The sequence below is a fragment of the Oryzias latipes genome, chromosome 3 (genome assembly GCF_053564925.1).
Source record: "Oryzias latipes strain Hd-rR chromosome 3, Olatipes_Hd-rR_3.1".
NCBI lineage: Eukaryota > Metazoa > Chordata > Actinopteri > Beloniformes > Adrianichthyidae > Oryzias > Oryzias latipes.
The window spans coordinates 22797635-22820405 of record NC_136239.1 but is presented as its reverse complement, the minus strand read 5'-3'; the positions used below and the strand labels follow the sequence as shown (position 1 = coordinate 22820405).

Sequence of the window (22771 nt, the reverse complement as noted above, 5' to 3'; positions counted from 1 at the left end):
GGATTTGAATCTCAACATCAAGGCCTTGAAAATGTTGCATCTAGCTTCTGTCATCGGATGCAGAACTTGTTGTTGATCTTCCTAAATTATTACACTTTGCTTTCTTTATCATGTCAGGTGAAGTCAAAAAGATGGTCAGAATATTTGAAATAATTCAAAAAAGGTTCAAAGTAAACGGAAAATAAAAATACGTTCTGTGAATAATAAAAAAAAGGTTTCTTGTTATGTTTGTTGTATGCTCATGACATGGTAAACAAATGTGACTTCAGCCTCTGCTTGTTGTTGCACAGCCCATTTCTTTAAAGACCACCTCAGTAATTATGGTGTGGCATCAGCCTGACGACTCTCCTCCCTCTTAAGACTTCTTAGTGTCAGTTTAAGATTTACAATGTCTAAAAAAAATTACATTTTAAGACTTAAAAATGCCATCCAAATGAGGCTAAAGTGTTTACCAGAATGTGCTGTGGGTTTACGGCCACACATTGTACATCAATTTGAGCTTGTAATGCCACCAAAGCTGCCTTTCACGGCTGTTCCAATCCTTTGGATTGGAGGCCTTTGGCCCTTTAACATTCTGGCCTGATTACAATCACTCTGATTAAGATCTTGGTAAATCAAACTGGGTGGCAGTGTTGAAATGAGTGAAAGATGCAACATTGGCCTATCTGGACTGGGTTTGGAGTGGGTCTGTGTTATTAATGTTCACTGCACTGACACTCTTGTGTTGTGACAAGCCATTGATGCTGCCTTCAGAGCTCGTTGCCACTGAGTTCCTGAGTTTCATAGTTGATTTTAGTTCAGGTAAATTAAAGAGGGAGGGGATAATGAAGCTGCATTAAGAGATGAAGATTGTCTAAGACTTGCAAAGCCTCTTTCAAGAGACTTTCCAGGTCTGAGGAACATGTTTGGCACTTTCACACTGAAATGTTGTGGTTAAAAAAAAAAAAATTTAAATAAATCAATAATAAAATAACAATAGATTACACTATTTGAGTTTTAGATCTTTTGTCTTGTATATTTTGTCCCTTGAACTGAAACATTCTTGAGCTGTTGGCTGGCGCACTTTACCTGAGTGAGAACTTTAATCACATCCTGAACTGCAAAACTGTCTTAGTCTGCATTTCCCAACCCTGGTCTTCAGACCATCTCGCTCTACACGTTTACCTACTGCAGCAAATCTGATTCAGCTCATCAGATCTTCACTGAGCTCCCCAAAAGCTGGATATATTGACACACTCATTTGCATAATGAGGGATGGAGCAGGAAAACATTTCAAATCTGTAGAGCTCAAAGTCTTGAAAACCCAAGCTGAAAATTTTGAAAAACTTGAAAGTCATAAAAAAATGACTGTCAGAATAACAAATGTTGAAAACAAAGGTTTAGCTTCAAGTTCTCTGACTTTTGTTTTAGGCTAAATAACTGTGTAAATGTGCATGATATGAATGGCAATGAAAACAAACAAACAAAAAAAACCCACATACATAAATTATCGCAACCAAAGGCCTCACACACTTGAAGACCTAAGAGCTTTTGATTCTGATGAAGCCATGGCTGCATGCAGGCTTTTATGTGATATATCACTGCTTAACAAAAAAAAAAAATTCAAATTTGTGGTACAGTTTTTGCTTGCTTATGCTTTTTCCCTCACCAACATTAGCCCAGTCCTCTGGGTTTCTTTCTACGTGAATCGTGTATCTGCATTAGTCTATTCAACAGAACAGTCTCAGTTGGTGCTGACTGGCTCTTGTGTGTCATTTTCACTGCTATAGTCTGATTTAGGCTCGTCCTCAAAATCTTCGTACATGTCCATCTCGTCCTCGCCGTTGACCGGTTCGCTGTTGTTTGCCATGGTGCTGGGCTCTAGCTTCATGTTGTAGGTGCTTTGAATGACGGGAATGGAGGGCTCAGGACTCGCTGAGGCACTTGAGCACTCCGACGTCATCTGAGGTGAGGGTGTGGTGGTTGCCATGGTGATTGCCCCTGGGTAGACCATACTGGCGCTGGTGGTGATGGGAATTTGTGGTGGCTGCCTAAAAAGATTTTAAAAAAAACTGTTTATGACTAATTATTTAATAGTTTTATTGCAAAGAAACACAAGTAGATATTTACAGTATTGTCAAGGTGCTGCAAAGAGTAGGCAATGTTTTTTCAAGTCCTGAAGAGGGAGCTTCCAAAAGAAGTTTTCCTCAGCTCTGCAAAAATAATTTGGGAAAAGAAAACCTCTCCTGACTCCGTCCGTTTTAGATTGTTGAGAAATACTGCCCAGTTTATTGGTGACATAAAAGCAATTTGTGGTTAGAGCTGCTCATGTCTGCTGCTGTGCTGAATGATTGATGCTCCAGCCCCAGAAGCTTATGACAGACATGGGAACACCTGGAGAAGAGTTCTTCTCTTAATCGCATACAGTAAATAAAAGTGTTAAGGCCCAGACAGCATCTCTTAATGCTTCTACATGGTTACAGCTCTAACTCTGTAATAATATGTGCACTCTCACGCTCAAATCAATTACTGCATCTGTATGAAACTATTCAATTACAGCTGTTGAAAAACTATTGCGAAAAACTCCTATCCCTATGTAATCCACTATGTAAGGTTAAAGCAAAATTCCTTTGCAGTCACATGATGATGCTGGAATTCAGATCTGTTTGCAGAGATAAATTGTGACAAATGTCTTGTGCACGTACCCCACAGTAAAGAACTGCCTCATCTCTTGCCGTCGAGAGCGCATCATCTGCTTATACTCCCCAATGCGAAGTTTTTTTCCGTCAATAATGCAGGTCCTCTTAGGCCTCGGCTTGTACTTGTAGTTTGGATACTTCTCTAGATGGAGCTTGCTCAGGCGAGCCTGCTCTTCGTAGTATGGCTGCTTGTCCTGGTTAGACATGGACTTCCACCGAGACCCTGAAAGAGGGGGAAAAATCAAATATTTGATATTTGAATATATATGATTTTTTTTTTTTTTTTACAAGATTAGGGAATTGGAAGTTCATAAATAATAACATAAATTAACAAAAATGTGCACATAAGAGGGCATCCTTTACTGCTGAGGGTTAGGATAATTAAACACAGCTATATATCATGGTTTAAACTCACAAGCAAAGATTTATGAGCAATTCAATACCAACCTCTTGATAGCAGTGCCATTGCACATTATCACAGAGGAAGAACGTGCTTGGTTCCTATTGCCAAACAGTAAGCAGCACCTTGTGAGTGTAGTAAATACTACAGCTATGTGAAGTGGTCTACATGGGCATGGATGACAGCCCTTTTACCAGCTCTGATGTATGGACTTTAGTGCTGAGGGGACAAGATCCATTTAGTCTCTGTCATTTTTCATGACAAACACTTATGGTAGTGATGGGCAATAAATCCATCTGTATGCAGAGTGAAATGATGCACAGTGGCCTGTAGGATAACACAAGCTCGCTCCAGCAGACACTGGCTAATGTGCACATTTCACTGGGAAGTACATTTTAACTTTAAAGTGAATAGACCCCTCAAAAATGTGTTTGTAATTTAACCCTTTTTATGTGAGATAAAAAAAGCAGTTGCATGGTCTGAAAGTAAAGCAGTCATTTCTGATTTAGTGGACTTACCCAAAATTTTGCTTATATTGGAGTTGTGCATATCGGGGAAAGCCTGGAGGATCTTACGCCGCTCATCCTTGGCCCAAACCATGAAGGCATTCATGGGCCGTTTAATGTGAGGCTCATTGCTGTTCCGTCCGCGCGACTCCCTGAAGACACGCGCCTCAGCAGATCCAGGGCCTCCTGTAGGCCAACAATAATAAGGTTCGGGTTTATCTGCAGAGCCATTGACTTGCCTAGACCCTGGAATAGCCAGAGTAGGAAGAAGAGAGAGCGAAGCGAGACATTGATTAAATGACAGGCCAAGTTTAAACTCTCCTTCGTCTCTTGGAGTGACTGCTATCATCATTATCACCATCATGGTTATTGTTTCAGATGTGTGCAGAGGAGGAAAATCCTCCTTAAGGAATTAGATTTTCTACTGAGGGAAATATCCAACTGGACTGTTTCATGTGGGGCAAAAGTGAATTGTCAGTTTACAGAGGAGCTGTGCGCCTCACATCACTCTCAAAAGAAGTAAAAATGTTGACTAGACTTAAAAGTTTACACTTCAAGTGTTACTTTTTCTTAAGCATAAAGATTTTAGTTTGGGCACGTAGAAAAAAATGCCAACCTGAATAATATATGAGAGAGCCTTTAAAAATAATAACATAAAATTTCAACTGGGAAACCAAACTTTAAATAGCATTCTTCAAAAGTAAATCTTGCCATGCGCATGAGCACAAACATTTATTTTCTTCTTTTTCTATTAATTTTCTCCAAGTCTGTATGCACACACGCAAACGCACACACTTGAACAAATCAGGCCTGCTCCTCAAAGTGCTGTTTCTCAATCAGGGCATTCACAATCACCATAAGAGAGTTTCTCTCTGTAATAAACTGTACATCAGAGTGATAATGATTTCTGTTTGCATGCACATTTGCTTCCTTTTATATGTAAGATGTGAAAGAATTAAATAAAAGCAGTATGAATATTTAAACAAACAAAAACATGTTGATAAACAAGGCTTGAAAAATAAGACAAAAAAGCCTTCCATATGCTACGATACATCTTTAATGATCTCAAATCTGGAAAAGAAAGCTTGGGATGACTCATGCATATTTCATCATCCACATGTGAAGCCTTCTCATTAGACCACTGCGCTAGCAGTCTTGGCACATGTTACCTGGGGTTTGATTTCTATTATTATTTCAGTTGATAAACAAAATCAAACTCTTAACGAGTAGAGGAGAGTTTTGCAGATTCGTTTATTTTCAAATCCCCAACCTTCATTTACCTAAATCCCTTCAGAAATTACAATTATTTTGTTGTTTGAATGGGCTCTATAAAAAAAAAAAAAGTGGCCATTATTTGCCGAAGTTCAAGTAAAGTGGTAAAAGAGAATTTCTGATTTTAGTTTGACTTAGGGTTTTGGAATTGTGGCCCACCACTTTAAAAACAACCCAACTGACTAATATCCATTCATTTTTAAATGGTGGTGGTGGGGGGGAATCTACCTTGTTTATCTTTAAAAAAAATCGTCACGGGATGAAATAAATGTTCAATGTCAGGGGTTGACATAGCCCAGAAATTTGCACTGGCCCACAGGGCCAGTAGTTTTTGAAACTTACTGGCCCTGCCTGAAAGTTACTGGCCCGACACCGCGCATAGCGGGACCCGCCGCTCCGCAGGTGCTTGCAACTTTAGGGGGGTCCGGGGGCATGCCCCCCCGGAAACTTTTAATATGGTGCAATTTGGTGCATTCTGGTGACATCACTTATTTCTACACTTTTCAATGACTGAAAATAGACCATATCAAACTTAAATCTGCTCTAGTCTGTTTCAGATGTTTTGAAGAGAGCACTGCAGTGTAGTAGGAAACACTAGTTAAGAAGTTTTCATGGTGCTTCTAACGGCAAATAGCGCAATAAATCATAAACCTTAAATGTGTTAAAACAATCTAATGGCAGCTTGAACCATTTAACGAATCAAATAAATCCCTTAATGCATTTGACCAATCGGATGGACGCCTTCACATTGTTGACCAATCAGATGGAGCCCTGTTATGTTAGATGTTTGTAACCTATGTCAACGTGGGTCATTTGGAGTATAATTTTTAAACTTGGAATGGTTATTTGGTTATTTTGCTGTTTGTTTATATACCGCAAATTATATCGTTATCGCAATTTTAATCTCTGATATCGCATATCGCGAGTTTTCCTCATATTGTGCAGGTCTAACTGAGATCATTCAGCTAACTAGAAATACTTACTGCTTACAGTGTTGTAAAGAAAAACTAAATTAAGTAGTTTAACATTCTACTGCATTTGAGTCTGAGATTCAGGTATTTGGAGTTGCCTTTGATTCTTTGACATTCAGCTTAAAGCTTAGTGGATACAGTTTCATCTTCAATGCATTCATTAAATATCTTGCTGTCCATACTACTAATTATACCCACTACTCCATCCAACATATTCCTATCTATTCCTGCCATGTCTTCCACATCTCTGACATGCTTCAGTCTCTCTTCAGTGACGGTGTCGGATTTATAATCAAATGTAATAATAACCCACTGGCTTGTGCCTTCCTTGTTGCTGTTTAACATTGTTTTGTATTGAATTGTTAAATTCAATAAAGTTTGAAAAAAAAAAGTAGTGAGCGCGTGCCGCGTGGTGCTCGGCAGTGAAAGCCACGCGCGCGCAGGCGGGAGAGAAGGAGAAGTGATCAAAGGTTTCCCATAGAAACCCTTGAAGTCTGAACACAGGACTAGCAGAAAAACTAAATTATGAAGAAGAGGTAAATCTACACGTTTTCGCAAAATTTACTTTATTGAAAAAGGTGAAGAATAAATAAACCGTTAGATATTTTAGTGGCCCGAGCGGGCAAGTGAAAAGTAAAGTCTTGTGGTCCGCACTGCTCGAAAAACAGGACCGGGCCAGCGGACAAATGGCTATGTCGAGCCCTGAATGTTATTGAACATTTCAACATTTTTCAAAGTAATAACATAAAACATATAAAAGGTCTCTTTTAGTCATATTCGTGGATTACTTCTTCGCCTGAAAATACACAAAATCAATCTAAATAATTTTATCTCATTTAAAAAGTTGAGAAGAAAACATTTCTCAGGTTTTTCCCCACACAATATTTCATTAGTTTGAAATGTTTATCATGTCTCGACAGCAAAGTTCTATCCGAGATATTGACATCTGATGCTCACACTTTGAAAGCTCTTTCCTTTTAAACTATAAAACTACATTATTAAATTGTTTACTCTCCAAAATATGCACATGGATGTTTTTAGACACACATATATTGCACTCCAATTGAAATTATTGAAGATCCTCCTAAATTCTGCATGAACCTTGTTTTTCCCTTTTTTGCTTCTGCCTCCTGGAATGCCACGAGCCCTAAGGCCATCAAGAATCCAGATATAATACACTACCTTTGCTGCAAGCAAACCCCCCGTATGTTAATTTCATTTAGCATGCACTCACTGTACAGGATAAATTGATTTCACTTTGTTTGGTTTTGACAACCATGTTTATTGTGCAATGAAATGTGGTGTGGCGAAGGGTTGACAGTATCCATCAATGCAGGGCAATCTGCTGACTGCCGGGGCCAGATGAAGGTATTCATTAGCTCAGGAGCGCAGCGCTCACTCAGACACGACAGCCAGTGTCTGCACCACGGGATCGCTTGCTGTAATTTACGATGCCTCCCGCGCCATTACTCTATCACTGACACTGATTCAGCAATTTATATACTGGTGTGCATGCATACGGGCAGAGGTGATCTTCTTATCGGGGGGGGGGGACAAAACAACTGCCTGACATCACGGCGTGCCACATCCATAGTTAGCCAGGAAACCAGCCACGTGACTGTTTTCGTTCAAGAGGAACTAGATGAGCCATGTTTTTTTCCTCACATAGCTGCACATGTGGAAGACAGGCTCCGTCAGTCCTGATAAAGAATAATCCAAGTTTTCTTGCTTACTATACCTGAAGGCTGCTCCTGCAGCGTAGCTCAAACATTGATGTTTGACTTTGTAGTAGTTATAGTTTCCATAGTAGTTTGAAGTAAATGGCTTTAGCTTATTTTCTGCAGCAAATTTCCAAAAAATATTTTATAAGTGGCTAATAATGTATTTCAGTGGAGAATAGAGTTCCTTCGATTAACGCAGAAACTTTCTAAAAATTACTCGAGATATAGGTGAAATATGTGAAGTAGGAATATGAATCTTATAAAAGCCATTATTGCACCCTTTATACACTTCTCAGAGAAAAAACATTACCATTGCTATCTTAGATGACCCCACCCTTCCATTGACGTGTTCTCCCTACCATGACAAAGGTGGATAAAGGTGGAAAGATTTCATGTGATCCATGGACACCAGTGAAGATCAAAAATCATTGATGAAAAAAGGATTTAGAGCACTGTCTAGTGGGTCTAGATGACCCAACTCCCAATGTTAAAGTGCCTAGGATAGCACAAGGGTTAACTCTTGTTTAAACTCTCAAAGTTAAAAAAATAAAAACGAAAGTTCATATAAAGATTCAAAAATACAAATTTGATCGCGATCACAGATTTATGTAGATTGGCCAAACAATGCATTCTGGGCGGGAGACAAGGCACAGATGAGATCGACTGACAAGATCTACAGCCAATCAGGAGGAAAACACAGTAAGCTGTTATAAAAAGGAAAACATGCAGAAAAATTTGTTAGAAAAAGAAAATCCTGAAACAACGAGATCGCAAAAGATCAACTGTGATATAGTGAGGAGACACAGTTTTTTTTATTATTGTTTTCTTTTTATTTATTTTTTTGGAAGTCATGTCACTGCTCTGGGATTTTACAACCCACTATTAATTATTATTTCTACAGTACGGGCAAGGCATTTAGGAAACAGTTAGTTAGGTGTGTGATTGTGTAAATAAACACAGATGTTTAGCAGTGACAGGACCAGGCCCCCTGGGTGGCAGATGAGCAGAGAGAGAAACAGAAGAGGAGCTGCTTAATAGAATTTATTGTGATTCATGAAGCCCGCAGCTCAAGTGTGACAGAGTGATATGAGAATCCCCCTTTTAATTTGTCTCTCCTGGAAGCGCTGCAGATGAGCGGCATGAATTATGGTGAGAAAGACAAATGTGTGTGCATGTGTATGTGTATGAGAATAAAGAATGAAAAGAGAAAGCAAATAACGAGGAAGCAGGGAGGGAGAAAATTGCAACGAGAATGCTGTGCGTCCCCCAAGCGGGTTGCACCTGTGAGATGCAGGCTCAGACTCGACTCTGGATCCAGCTAGAGGGTAGCGCTGCTCCAACTGCCCTCTCTCCTCCTTTTTTCTTCTTCTAACTCATCTTTGTTCTTTCGTCACACAAATTCTGTCACCCAGGAATCTGCTCAAGAGGATGAGCCTCAGTTAGCATGCAACAATTACACAAACCTGCCAAGACTCCCTGTTGGGATCAAATCTAACACCTCTGACTGAAGGCATTTACTGCTGACAATTGAGCCTTTCCCCTCAGAGCAGGATCAGGCCAGATTAACTAGTGTGTACGGACTAAACCCTCTCTGAGGGATTGTTACCAAATGAGTTCTTGGCATTTTAATTAAACCATTGCAAATGAAATGTAATAAAATCTGTAAAATTACATGTCAGGTGGCTTTGTTTGACACCTTAAATTATTTCAGAAGTTTTGGATTGCCCTTATTTATTTGATGCTTTCTGCAGGTTTTCCTTCAGTTAGATTACTTCACTCTCTAATGCGTTTATTTTCCAGCTGTCACAAAAGGCAATGCGTGTGAACACAGAATGTCATAAACATAAATTCCACTGGGGTAAATCTGTATTTTACTCACTTCAAAACACAAATTTGTTATTGATCAGTTATTGTCGTTGTGACTTTTATACATTTTTATTTACAGGATTCTCCATCTAAGCCTCTTTTTTGAGTATTCATATTCTTTAAAAGCCAATGCTTGATTCCTTTGGCCTCAGAAAAAAACCTCAGAACAGCTTTGAGCAAATATGAAGAGAGTCATGAGTGATCACACTCAACAATGCAGCACACTGTTCTTTTGGTCTTATTCCAGTGGGACTTTACGAATAAAACATTGCTTGGCAGAATCGTATTTTTTTCTCTTTTCATAAATCTCTCAGACATTGCTTCTGTTGTTTTCAGATTTTAAATGATGGAGGCGGTTCAGACAAATCAGCAGTTGACTCTTGCCTGTTTCTCACAAATGTAAAATGACAGAAACCCTACGCGTTCCTTATGCCTTTTTTTTTACTTTGAGTAATCCAAGTCTATCGTATTTTGATTGCTCCATGTTTGGTAAATATTAGCTCAGGAAACATAAAGCTTCTGTGAACTGCTGTATAACAGATGCTGCTTGTACACTATGCCCGCTCAGTATAGCTCCTGTGTTCTGTAGGGGAGCTGCTACACACCAAGGGGCTTTCACACCCGACGTATGGGATTGGAGTTACTCCCAGTAATTTTCCCTTTCAGGAAACACTGAACACATGCAGTTTGTCTAGATGTGCTCTGCATAAAGCATGTTGAAGCCCAAAAGTTTCCAGATTTTTTTTCTACGGGATTACAAGACCAATTTTTTATGATTTTCTTTATCTTCTTTTGCAACATTGACTTTTAAATGAATGAATAGTTATTGTACAAATTTAGCCCCTTACTCTTTTTATTTATACTCAACTCATTTAATCATTTGAAAAAAATAATGAATCTAAAATGAAGACAAAGATCCCGCAGAAATAATAATGACAATAATAATAAACATGTCCTGTGAAACAATTTCCAATGTCTTTTTGTTAACAATGTTTAGAATGGCAGACTGTATATGTGCTTTAGGATGAGAAATATTAACTGCACATTTTGAATTATGTGTTCTGCCACGTCTCTTGGCCCCCCCGCCTTTAATCCTGGGAAAAGGACCTGTCCCCTTTGCTAACCTCTGCCTACTCCTAATGTAAAATCCACTGGGAACACTGAAGTGAGGCGTCTGGCTTAAGCTTTTCCCTTAGTCATGAGCAGGACTTAAAAGGACACATATGTCCTGATACATGCTCTGTTTTTGTCCTGACTCCACGGTGGCCACAGAGGGAGGGTTCCCACCGGGTGAAAGAGTGCCGAAAACATCCATCTGAGGAGCGAGACGGGTGGAACCAGATCCTCTGCCGTGGCTCGCATGGGAAACATGTAAATGAATCCACTAAATGCACCTCAAATTCTCCTTTTTAAGATTGGGTGTGATGTGAAACGAGTCACACTTTTGGAAAATGCTTTTGATCGTAAGCTGTAAACAATATTTTTCAGGGAATTTTTTTGTTTATTTGATTTTTTTTTCTTTTTTTTTAAACTCTGTGTGAGTCTGTTATGCTAAATCATTTCTTTCTGTGTGAAGAAGCATTTTCAAGACTGCATGGGTCACAAAGTCCTGAGAAATATCTATTTCTCTCACTCTTTGACGCATCAAAGATGAGTGAGGGCCATTTCATCCGCTGGTATGCTTCTGAAGTGCCATGGAAACTGCCACAAATATTTGTGCCAGACAAACACTTCTCCACTAAGGTACTCCCTGCTTCTAAGTGGGAGTCAGCTTCACAAAAGCAAATGACGCTTTGTCACATTGGTGTAATCAGAATTTACACCGCTGTGCCTGGGACCTTAAACAAGCACAACAGCTTCAGGAGGTGAGCCTGGAGACAAGCCAGCTTTGTCTTTAGGCACCCTTGTCCTCCACTCACCTATCTGTGAAACCCTGGAGCCACTGCTTATTTCAAATGCTGTTCACTTCAACTCCCACATTCCTTTTACACAAACCTACTTGTTTCGGCACAAAGGGCTCTCTGCATCTAATACAGACAGGCAATGTTTAAAAAAAAAAAGAGTGTTTTTTTGTTGGTTTTTTGAGAGAGCAGAGAGCAGAGTTAAACAAAAGTTCACACTAAATGTCCTAATTAAAACTAAGCTTAATAATTTAAGAAATTAACAATTTCAGCTGCTAAACCAACAATAGAAAATGAAATATTGGGGTTTGGCCTTACCGTCTAGATCCTCTGGTCTGGTGAGGTCGATAACCCTGTGGCCAATCTTTCCTTCCTCTCCCAGTTTACTGAGGTGCTGCCCAAGGCTTTCAAAGTGTCCCCTCTCCTATAAGAAAGGTAGAGTCAGGTAAATTAAAAAGCAAATACTTTTTTTCATATCCAGAGAAAATGGTTCAAAAAAAGAAAAAATAACCACATAAGGATGTGAAGATTGAATAGGAAAAAGTGTCTTCGATAAATGCAGGTTGTTTTGACTTCAGCTAGAAGCAGCTTTTTCCCTCATTTCTCTATTCAGCAGCAGATATAATGGATAACAGGAGGCAGGGAGACAGTGAGGGCCAGGGGTTCTGTAAATAGATTTACAGAAGGATACTTTGTGATCTGCAGCGCACAATGAGGCCATGGCCCTCTTTGCAGTGTTCAGATTTTCCTCTGTAATCTTCTCCTTACATCCTCCTTCCAGTCTACGGCGCCCAGAGCTCAAAGCCCATCATTTATTCAGAGTTCATACTTTGCAGAACACACCGTGTTTTCCCATTTGTCATGTTGCTTTTGTGCTCAGATTAAACTTGGCATCATGTTGTACTTGACGCACAATGAAACCCTGTCATTCAGCACTCCGTGACAATATTAAATGTCATGTCCGTGTGCATTTACAGAATAAAATAACAGCTTTCGGGGGCTACTGAATAGTTGCTGCACATTACACTTAATGTATTATGCAAGGGGAAAGTGCCGACTGCTGCTGGCTCCATTGTTGAATGACCTACTTCCTCAGTGAATACACAGGGCATTAGCAAAAGGCTGTCTTCCTCTCTAAAGACTCAACTAGGAGATGGACACTTTGACTCTGCATGATACAAATAATCTCCGCCTCCCCCCCTTTAAGGTTTTGCCCGGATGACACTAAAAGCAGGCATGTTGCCACCATTCACAAAGCAGTTGTTTTACTCCCAGGGTGTGTGTTCAATCTCTGCCAAAGATGCACTGCCTTGCTCTGACCTCGGCATCTTCTCTTTGTAAAAAAAATCCTATCACACGCAGGATGAACACACACTCAGGTAGAGTCGTCATACATTACTAACAGCTCCCCGAGCTCATGCATTATCCTCCAAGTCCCCTCTTTGTACCGTCTTCTCTACATAGAAGTTTTACAAAAAAAAAAGAAAAAGAATTCAGGAAAATTTACAAAACTGTTTATCTTTAAATTCAGTTTAATGCTGACAATAATATCTAAAAAAAATGTTTGAGGATTTTGGAAAATATATTAAAATTTTGTTTAACCTTTTTGGTATCTTGGAAAAATATGACAAGATGAAGACAGTTCAAAGTCCATTTGAGGCCTTTCATACAAAATTTTGATTTTCCATCATCCTTTTATTTATTCAAGAAGTATTTCTCAAAAGAAAGAAGTCGGGAGAGGGGGCAGGAAAAAAGCCCGGCAATTTCCCAACATACTCGAAGAAGCTCTTATTATTTATGACCAGCTGAGTGATTCTGATGTACAATTAACCACTACCTGCTTATGGCCTGTGATTAGAGCCTGTCTGACTGACGGCCCTTTGCTTACTTAAGTGTTTTCTAATTATGACATATGTGGTGGTCCCTGCTGGGCAAGAGGACACTTTGTAAAGAGAAGATAGAGTACGGCGCCTTTCATGGTGTCACGTTCCGTGTAGAGACACACATGCACAAACGCGCACGCCCACGTGCATACAGCGGTATCCATCACCCAGCCACATTATTGCTCTTAATGAAAGACGCTAGCAGCCTGATGACAAAGTGACTGAAATGTGATTAGCTGGATGTTGCTGCTTCAGATGCTTCTTGGTCAGTCCACGAGGAAGACACAGCTTTCATTGGAGCTGTATATCCGTAATAAAGTAGTCATTTCATCCCTCTTCTGCGCTTCGTTGGCCCCTCTTGATCAATCAAGTCCTTTTATAAACTCATGATCATTAAGCATCATGTTGGGCTGAGAAATAGAGAGGGTAGGAGCCATCCATCAATGCATGTCATTAATAAGTAGTGAAGTGTTGAACGTCGGCCTTCACAGCCCTAACTCACAAGATCAGTGAAGATCAGCACATTAGATTGGAACAACACTGAATTAAACTTTTGTCTGAGGATTCTTTGATGTTGTATAACTTCTCACATAAAAAGAATAAAGAAGGCATGATGATTATGTAGAAAACACTGAGATAGAGCTTTTTTTTAACATATATTTAGTCCTAGCTTTGACTTCTACAACCTCATCTAATTTCAGTAAGTATTGCTTTGTTGCTGTGTTAATTATTATCAGACTATCTACCAAATACGGAACCACAAATTTTCATAAAACTTTATAGACTGAGCTTAATATACTTATTGGTTCTACGTTTGATAATTTACAACACTGTGTTAGAAATATGGTTGAAATTGAGGCTGTAAATTATCTGCACAGCACCAGGGGTTTTTGTTTAAGGGCTGGAAAATATTCAGCCAACTAATTCTTCTTTACTGCCCACGCATCAAGTGCTGTGATAAATTAATGGCAGTTTTATTATTTTATAGTGTCATTAAATTTTTACTGATCACTCTGACAGGGAGGAGTAGCAAAGGACATGCAGGATCTGTGGAGGCTGGCCATTTGCAATGAGAAGGGATGGGAAGGCTGCAAAAAGGAAAGCCTTTTAATATGGGGAAATGGCTGGTATAAAAAAGGACACAATGCATGGATTTGACAAGTGAAGGCTTCCCTGAAAAATTATACTTTTGACTCCTCATGAAAAAAAAAAATCGAAATGACGCATATCTGACCACAGATGGCAGGTTGAGGGTGGCCAAAAGAAGAGGTAAAGATAAAGAAACAGGAAACAAAAGATGTAGCAGTGCACATTATTCCCTACCCGCTCTGACCAAAACTGCTGGCAAGCTACCGGTCCCACCCCTAAATGAGTTCAGCATGCATGCTGTCCATACCACAAGTAAAATTACAGCAGTGCGCTCTGAGCAGTTGCAGACTGCCACCCACAATAATTTCATCTGCCTTACATGCGCCTTCGTTGTTTTCAAAATTTGGTAACACATGTAATACTTGTTCTGTGAAGTTATGAGCCAAGCCGCCAGAGCCTGTGAGACAGAGAACGTAGAAGATGGACTAAGGAGATGGCAGAATGTATCTCATTCTTGGATGAGGGAACCCAACAGGCTTTGTTGATGTTGTAAAGGGAGCTTTAAACCACAGAGCATGTGAAGACGGACTTCAACTCTGCCCACAGGGTGTATTCTGGGCAGATGCGGGTGGCGTGCGGCCCTTTGTGTTGTGCACGCTCCTGCCCTGTATTTAGGCAACACACTGCAAATCCTTTGAAGTCTGCCACTCTCTCCTTTGAAAATAAAACAAAAACTTAAGAATAACAATATGATCTGACATTTGTTCATATGCAAATTAGAAAAAGTTGACCGCTGAGTCAGGTGGATTTTATTTGCTTGAACTTTTTATGAAATAAACAGCGGAAAAAAAAGTTTAACAGTCTGGTCACACTACTCTACTCTACCTTTTAGTGATCAAATAACTCGGTCAGGTTGGAGATGGACCTCACTGCTGTCAGGGGTCAAGGCTGGGATGTCTTGATATTCTCTGTTACCGCCAATTGCGTGTCATTTTCACCTTATTGAAGCTTTGTTTAAAGTTAATTAAAATCCTTTTTTTTTGTCAATTCCAATAGGTACACAACTGTTTTTTATGACTAATTATAATATCAAATACTTTTAGATGACTTTTAACTGATAATACATAATGAAAATACATTTAAAATTGGTTGATTGAATCTTGATTGGATTCAATTTACTCCTTTAAAAGAAAACTATAAAAGTGTAACTTCAAGCGATGTGTTTTTTTTTTCTGGTGTGAATTTTAATTTAAATACACATTTTAATTTAATATACTTTCTTGAAATCCTACGGCAATAACATATACTTTATTCTCCTTTCCTTTTTAAATCTTCCCTTTAACAGCTGTGCAACCTAAAATAGCCACTTTATATTTGACAATGTGCAAAACTAGCTCTTGTTGTCATGTGCACCTGGCATGTGATATATTAAAGGCAATGCATGAGACCACAATGTAGGGCTTTGTGTACTGAGTGTCATTCACCACTGTGGTCTGCAGCTCTTGAGTGAAGACTCAAGAGTTACTCAAGATAGTCTCCGACTAAAACCCTCAGCAATCTGTCCAGGTCCTGATGGAAACAAAGACTGCGCTTTGACATGGCATCAGCTTCTCACAGCCCAACGCCTCATCTGGTTTTTATTTTCATTGTAACCAGTTGCAGTGTTATTTATAAGTCTGGAGCTTTCCAGTGGCTTTATACTAGTTTTGAACCATTTAAATGTTAAGTAAATCCAGCCATGCGGTCAACCTGTGGGTCCTCTCATATGGGCTGTTGCTTTCTCTAACCAATAGCTCTCCTTCTCTGCTAAAGCTGGTGTAAGTAGCAGCAGAAGCAGCAGCAAGAGCCACAGAAACCTGGCACATGTTCTAACAGTAAGCAAAGATGGAAATCTACGCAAGTTCTATTTGTCCTGCCAGGGCATCACCCCATTTGTTGAAAGCAGTCAGTTTACATGAAGTGGCTAATATTGTGTTTGTAAAAGTGTGTTTATATAATATGTAAGATATACACATTGTATGAGTGTGTGTATGCAATAATCGTATCAGGGCATTCTCCATGCTTCTGGTTTATTGTTTAATTGAGAAAATACTTTTTCTGTAAGCATTCAAATGTGGGCTGAGAATAACACTAATGACGTGGCTATTTCGCTAACATTTTTTATGCACTGTGTAAATGGCTGAATGAATAATGCTTTATTGTGCTACATGATTAATTAGAATATGCTGCAAAATTTAAAGTTGGAATGTCTAATGTTTGACCATTTGAATTCTGGGATACATTCCTGACAGCACTGTTTTCCTCTCCTCCCTCGATGATATCATTTGTGTTGACATAATGTGCTTTTATGGGCTTCTCATCACTGGTGATCCAGAACAGTTTACTGGGTCTTACAGGGAGCAAAAGCTGGACAAAAGCCCCAAGTTTTCTCAGATCTTCCAAGATGCTAGCAGGGGGAAAAAACAGCAATGCTCTTTTTGACTGGTGGAATTAAATATCGCTCTTGTTTTACACAGGAGTTACAAAACCAAAAAGACTAAACTTTGCAGCCTGCTTTTTTTCTGCCTTTTGTATTGTGTATGCATGTCAAATACACAGACATGTTTTAACCATGGGGGACATTTAAAAATGAAAGAAGGACACAAATTTTCAATGTGAAAAGACAGTTGGAGAAAAATAGAGAAAGCTAAGCCATGGCCATCAAATTGCACCACAAATCTACAATTCGACGTCGGTCTGGAGAAGACCAAAAGAAAAATGCACACACACACAAAACTTGACCTAGGAGCCTGCACTCAAAACACACACTCTGCGCTCCTTCCAGAACCTTACATTATTCTATTCATTTGGCTAAAGTGAACAATTGGACAAAGCATTAAGGTAAGCAATCTTCACAATAGCACTTGCTGGCTACAGCCAGTCACTGAGAGCTGAGCATAATCTAATTTGGATGAGCAAACCCTCGTATGCCAAGGATTTACACTGCAGCCAAAATGCCTTGCTTTGCAATTTCCAAGACAGGAGTCGAAAAGGAGCGGAAAATTGCTTCCAGGGCTGCAAAGCAGACAGGGTTATATTTAAAGTCTTTGTGAGGGTTTTGCCTGAAAAGAGGCCTGGCATCACACACACCCACATGCTCACATGTGTATGTGCACGCACACACCGATTTTACACAGTAACCACTACAACCAATAGGTTAGAAGTCTGGATTTTGTGGAGCACATGTATAAGCTCCATTTGAATATTTACAGGCTGAGCTTTGGGATGTAAGATATGGACAATTGGAGTCATCAATACTCAAGGAAAGAGCAGTTCAATAGGTTAATACACTGACCTTTCCCCTTTTGATTCCAGTTAGGGACTTGTCAGCATAAGAATATATTTCATCCAGTGCAACCTCTGAGACATCAAATATCCTTTTTTAGACCTAACATGAGATCAATTGATACCTGAGCAGCCAAACCTTGCAGGAGAATGCAAACAAGAATTCTACAAACACATTTATAAAGCTGAAGGGGGACAAACTGATACATTTTATAATTTTCATTTTTCTTTTAATATATATTTTTTTCCCTTTTTAAATTATGATTTACGTGACGTAAATTTTTAAAATGCATTTCTCTGGATATTTGTAAAACTGGGTACATGTTTTGTCAGTAAGAACTCACTGTTTAATACTTCTTAGTTACATACATGTGTTTGCGATTATAGTACAATTTAAACAAGCATAATTTTCAAGATGGTGTCATTTTTTATATATATATATATATATATATATATACATAAATAAAACTCCAACTACGTTTGACCTCATTTATATTTTTACTTTTACAGTTGAATTTAAGAATGTAATTGAAACACACAGCTTCAATGGCACTAAAGCATTTTTGTGCTGAGCCAGTGGAACTGCATAGCCGAGAGTACTCTGTCTCTGACCTCCTGTCTATATATTCTAATAGGCCATAAATGCTGATGACAGGCAGCAATATACAGCTACTGAATCCCTGTGTGGACTGTCTGAATCAAAACATGGTGGCACACATGCTTATTAGTTTATTCGCCTGTAACCCTGAAAATCAGCACGTCCAGTTAGAGCTTCAGTAGATAATAGAGGGAAACATTTCAAGTAGTAACAAATGGGCTCGGATGGACTGTGTTTGACTGTAGGCACACTGCTTCTTTCGAGGTAAAAGCTTCCACTGGGTGAGGAGGAGTTGGTAAATAATGGAACAAAGTAATTGCCCTCTGCAGACAATAATACTTTTACATAAATATTTCAAGAACGAAAATTGCAGAAGTGTTATAAAAGGGCTTTATTGTACTGACGGGATATAGTAAAAACAGACGAATAAAAGAAGAAGCAAAAACATCTGTTCCTGTAAAGCATGAATATTTTACATGTCCTCGGGTGAAAGGCTTGTATTCTGTTGAACAGAGCATCTGATTTTGCTCCTGTTTTCCTGAGTCGACGGCCAGGAAGGGAGGGAAGGACAGAATCATAGCGATAAAGGTTAGGGAGGAAGGCATTGTACTATTCAGATACACTTTGAATGAAAAGATGAATTGATCCATCTGTAAGGAGCACTTAGACCCACTCCTCTGCCTGGTCATTACAGTGGGATAAATCAATATTTAATATCCCCTTCTTACAGCCACACTGAATGATCTTAACCTCTCCTTAATCCCATTTATGTTACCTTTCCAGAATCTTCTTTATGTACGCTCTTACTATGATAAACTTCCAAACAAGAAAGTGGGAGGGGTGGCTATTAAAGATCACACCGTATTTATGTCAGGTGAGGCGTTTACTTAAAATATTAATATTCGGAAAATGACTAAAGTGAAAGCTTTTACTGTATCTGAGGCATTCAAGACCTTCAGGTCTGTTGGCTTGTTGTATCAGCAAAAAACTTGCCATTCTCTTTTCACAGCTGAATTGCAGTTTATTGTTCTTGAGATGACAAAGCACTTTTTGAGGAAGACTTGATTTAGGTTCCTGCCTTTTGCACTTCCATCCTGCCAGTGTGATGTGTGAATAAGACTGACACATGACAGGCCAGCCAGTCAAATGTTAGCAGTTTAAGCTCTTCACTGACATTGGAGAAAAAAAGAAGAAACTTTATCTAAGGTGATGCTCTTTTATGTAGGGTGGTATTTGGCACAGACCTGTGTGTTTTTTGCGGCGTGCAGAGTCTAAAAGGCATCAGATACCTCTAATTAGTTTATGCCATTCTTTTTTTTTTTTGTGATGTTGGTTTACTCTTGTACTCAACACCCGCACAAACACACGCCATCTCCCTCGTCTTTGGTGGCCAACACAAACAAAAGGCAGATTACAGGTGAGGACGGACTGACTTTTCCAAGTAAAGGAAGCCAAAGGCTTTTTTTCCCTGTGTGACTCTGGAATGATGAACACTGCTTGAACACAGGTCGAGTCTAAAAATTCCATAAAAACAAACTGACTCACAAAAGAGTGAACGGGGAGTAAGAAAAGGCGTCAAGCTCCACTTACTAAGCACAATGAAGCTGTAGGTGTGCTTACTCTGGAAACTGGCATTGTTTAGCTACAGCCTTCAAGTCATGACAGATTTGACTGCTTGACTGACCACAAGCACACCTTCATTTTTCAGGCAGGTTTTGGGGAGGGGCGGGATTAGCAATATGACTGGAAGTAAGGAAAAAATTGGTTTCTTGCAAATTCATGCTCAAACTCTTAATCTAAAGACAGGAATTCTCCTCTGACAAGGAGAAACTCGTTTAACAAAAGTAGTTTTTTTTTCTTTAGTTTTTTTCTTTTTGTCAAGGTTTTGTTGCCGTAAGCCATAAATTTGGCAACATTTATAACAGTTCTTTGTCAGTCCAAGAATGAGATAATGGATTGCTTTCTTTTAAAAGAGGTTTTGAGGCTTGTGGAGGGGATCAAGAGATGTCTCATTTGTTCCCCTCCTCTTCTCTTCACTGGTTTATTTGCTTCATTTCAACCCAAGCACAGAAGATTGTCACCTGCATAAACAGGAGTCTCCTCCAAACACCAAATTAGAGGGAAATCAAAATAGATATTCATTGACTTTTTTACATATACATTGACCTAGTTGAGGGTGTTGGTTGAAAGTGTCAGGTGCTGAAATATTAATGAGCATCGCTCCTAGTTTCTGCCTGCTCCTCACAGCCAACTGGCAACATGGCATCAAGCTGAAAAGAGGAGGACAGCTTTTTTCTTTCCTTGATTGACTCATTGATTGAAGATATTTTTAAAGGGAATCCCTGGGAGTGTGTGCTCCTGGTACAAAGCAGCCCCATCCCGTGTCAAGGGACAGAGAGGACTGCAAGTCGGCTTTAATTGGGCAGAGACTTCAGAGTCTTCCTAACCCACACCGGGCACTGCCATGGCCTTTCACGGCCCTCACACCAACATCAACAACGCAGAAGCCTCTAGACACAAACACACAAACATATTCATGCTAATTTGAGTAAATATACATGTGCCCCCTACGCTGTGCCAACTCTTATCAATACGACCACCCTGGACTTGGATTAAAGAAAGTCATTCGTTTTAGGATTTATCACTATATCAAAATCTTTCACTTCTTCAATAGTTCCTTTTCTACTTGCAAGGAAAGCCGAAACTCTTGTGGTCTGCTGGTTATTTTTTGATTCATGGAAAAAAAAGGTTGAAGTATAGATGACCTGGAACGAGGATAAAACAGAAGAACTAAACCAGACCGACTCTAACCTTGTCGACTCTGCAGTTATTGAGGCCTACTGAACCGAGGGAGGACAGCTTCGCCTCCATGCCCTGCTGGTGATGTTGCAGCTGCTCCCTTTGGATCTGCTCTCTCATTTTCCGAGCTTCCTGGATGGCTTTCATCACTGTGTCCTGGTCTCCAAACAACGCCGTTGAGTTTAGGCTGGACAGAATGTCTACAAAGACAGACGGCAAAACTATATAACAACATTTGTAATGGGTGAAGAGGGCTCTTGCATGGCCTTACAATCTTATTTAACATTTTGGTCTTACCAAGAGAAGACCCCCGGCCCAAGCCACCGAGCGGGCTGGGGATACCACTTTTACCGATGAGAGTGTTCGGGCTGCTTTTACTGCCAGAGAAGAGGTTTTGCGTTGGGGACGAAGGGGATTTGACCATTTCTGCTGTTTTGGGGCGAGCAGACAGGTTGAGGGGCTGTGTTCCCTCCTCCTAAAGCAGCAGAGATAGGAGTATGAAAGAAGACAGATGGGAATTCCCAGACAGCAATGTTCTCCTCAGTTACTGGTTAATTATAGGCTCCCTATCCTGACCCACACCCCCCCTCTTGATTCCTTCTCTTCTTTCCTCTCCTCTTCTCTCCTCTCCTCTGCGATCTTCCTCACAGTTGCCCTGCGCCTTTGTTCACGCTAATTAAAGCAGATTCTCTCTCTCTGTACATCTTCATCTGTTCTGCCTCTCCTCCCTGCTCTGTGTGTCTGCTCTCTGGTTCGAAGAATAAATAATGACCAGATAACGGCAGTGACAATGATCAAAGACAGCTGTTTCATTCATCAGATGTTGACTTGCATTATCTACTTCATTAATTTTTTTTTCATTCCTCATTTGTGCATGCTTGGTTTTATCATGCGCTTTGATATGCCTTTTTGGTAAAAATGTGAAGTGTGGAGAGGCTTTTATGAGCTCAAAGGAGGATGCATTTTGTTTTGTTTTCCTGTTTGCTGAACTACTTGCAGCTTTTTTGGAACAGTTAGCGCTGTGAGATGAAGAGCGACAACCTGCCATTTCAAACACTTTTGGGCAGAAAACTCAGAGATCTTTTATTTTCTAGAGATATCCATGCTAATTTAAATTAAATCAACATTAAAAGTGAATTACTCGATCAACACTCTATATTATAACAATTTTCAGATATAAAAATTCAAAGATTATAAGAAAAAAAACACCTTTGACCACATTTATACTAAATACTAACATGACTGAAAAGTATAAAATGCCCTTATTTTCTTTGCAGAAGATAAAGGACATTTGCACAGGATAAATTTTCTTGTGTACACAGCAGTCTTTCAAGTCAGATTAGGGCTCATGTTGTCAGTTACACTATATTTCAGAGCCCAAGTGTCTCCTTGTCCAAACATATGGCTCAAGCATAGACTGCCCCAAGGCCTTGTTATTACTGTGCCAATAACAGTTTGTCAAGCAGTGAAGCCTTAAACAGACAAACAAAACTGAAGGCAATCTGCCTCCACTGGAGTTTGGACAGAGATGGGGGGATGCCAGTGTGTGTTTGCCATCAATTTATTCATGTTTAATTCATATTATTGAAGGCCCTTAATTTACAATATACATGTGTATTCTATAGAACTGAGCTTTTGTTGGACTGACCTTATTATATATATAAGAATAAACAAAAAAACAGCTGCCATAGGATGAAATGACTGTATTTTGATGGAAATTCCAGAAGACAGGAAAACCGAATAGTTATCGGCATGTAAGAGGA

At 39.5% G+C, this 22771-nt stretch overlaps 1 protein-coding gene across 1 annotated transcript in view; it reads right to left on the bottom strand.

The window, feature by feature from the left end:
* Positions 1-1723: 1723 nt before the first annotated feature.
* Positions 1724-22771, bottom strand: part of sox6 (SRY-box transcription factor 6) — a 77381-nt gene continuing 56333 nt past the window's right edge. The window contains exons 13-22 of the mRNA NM_001164868.1: positions 17737-17776; positions 16829-16866; positions 15467-15522; positions 15105-15115; positions 14025-14057; positions 12918-12928; positions 11634-11739; positions 3597-3770; positions 2685-2901; positions 1724-2030 (exon numbers count right to left, since the gene is read on the bottom strand). Of these exons, the coding sequence (NP_001158340.1) occupies positions 1724-2030; positions 2685-2901; positions 3597-3770; positions 11634-11739; positions 12918-12928; positions 14025-14057; positions 15105-15115; positions 15467-15522; positions 16829-16866; positions 17737-17776 (993 nt within the window). The remainder of the gene's footprint in view (positions 2031-2684; positions 2902-3596; positions 3771-11633; positions 11740-12917; positions 12929-14024; positions 14058-15104; positions 15116-15466; positions 15523-16828; positions 16867-17736; positions 17777-22771) is intronic.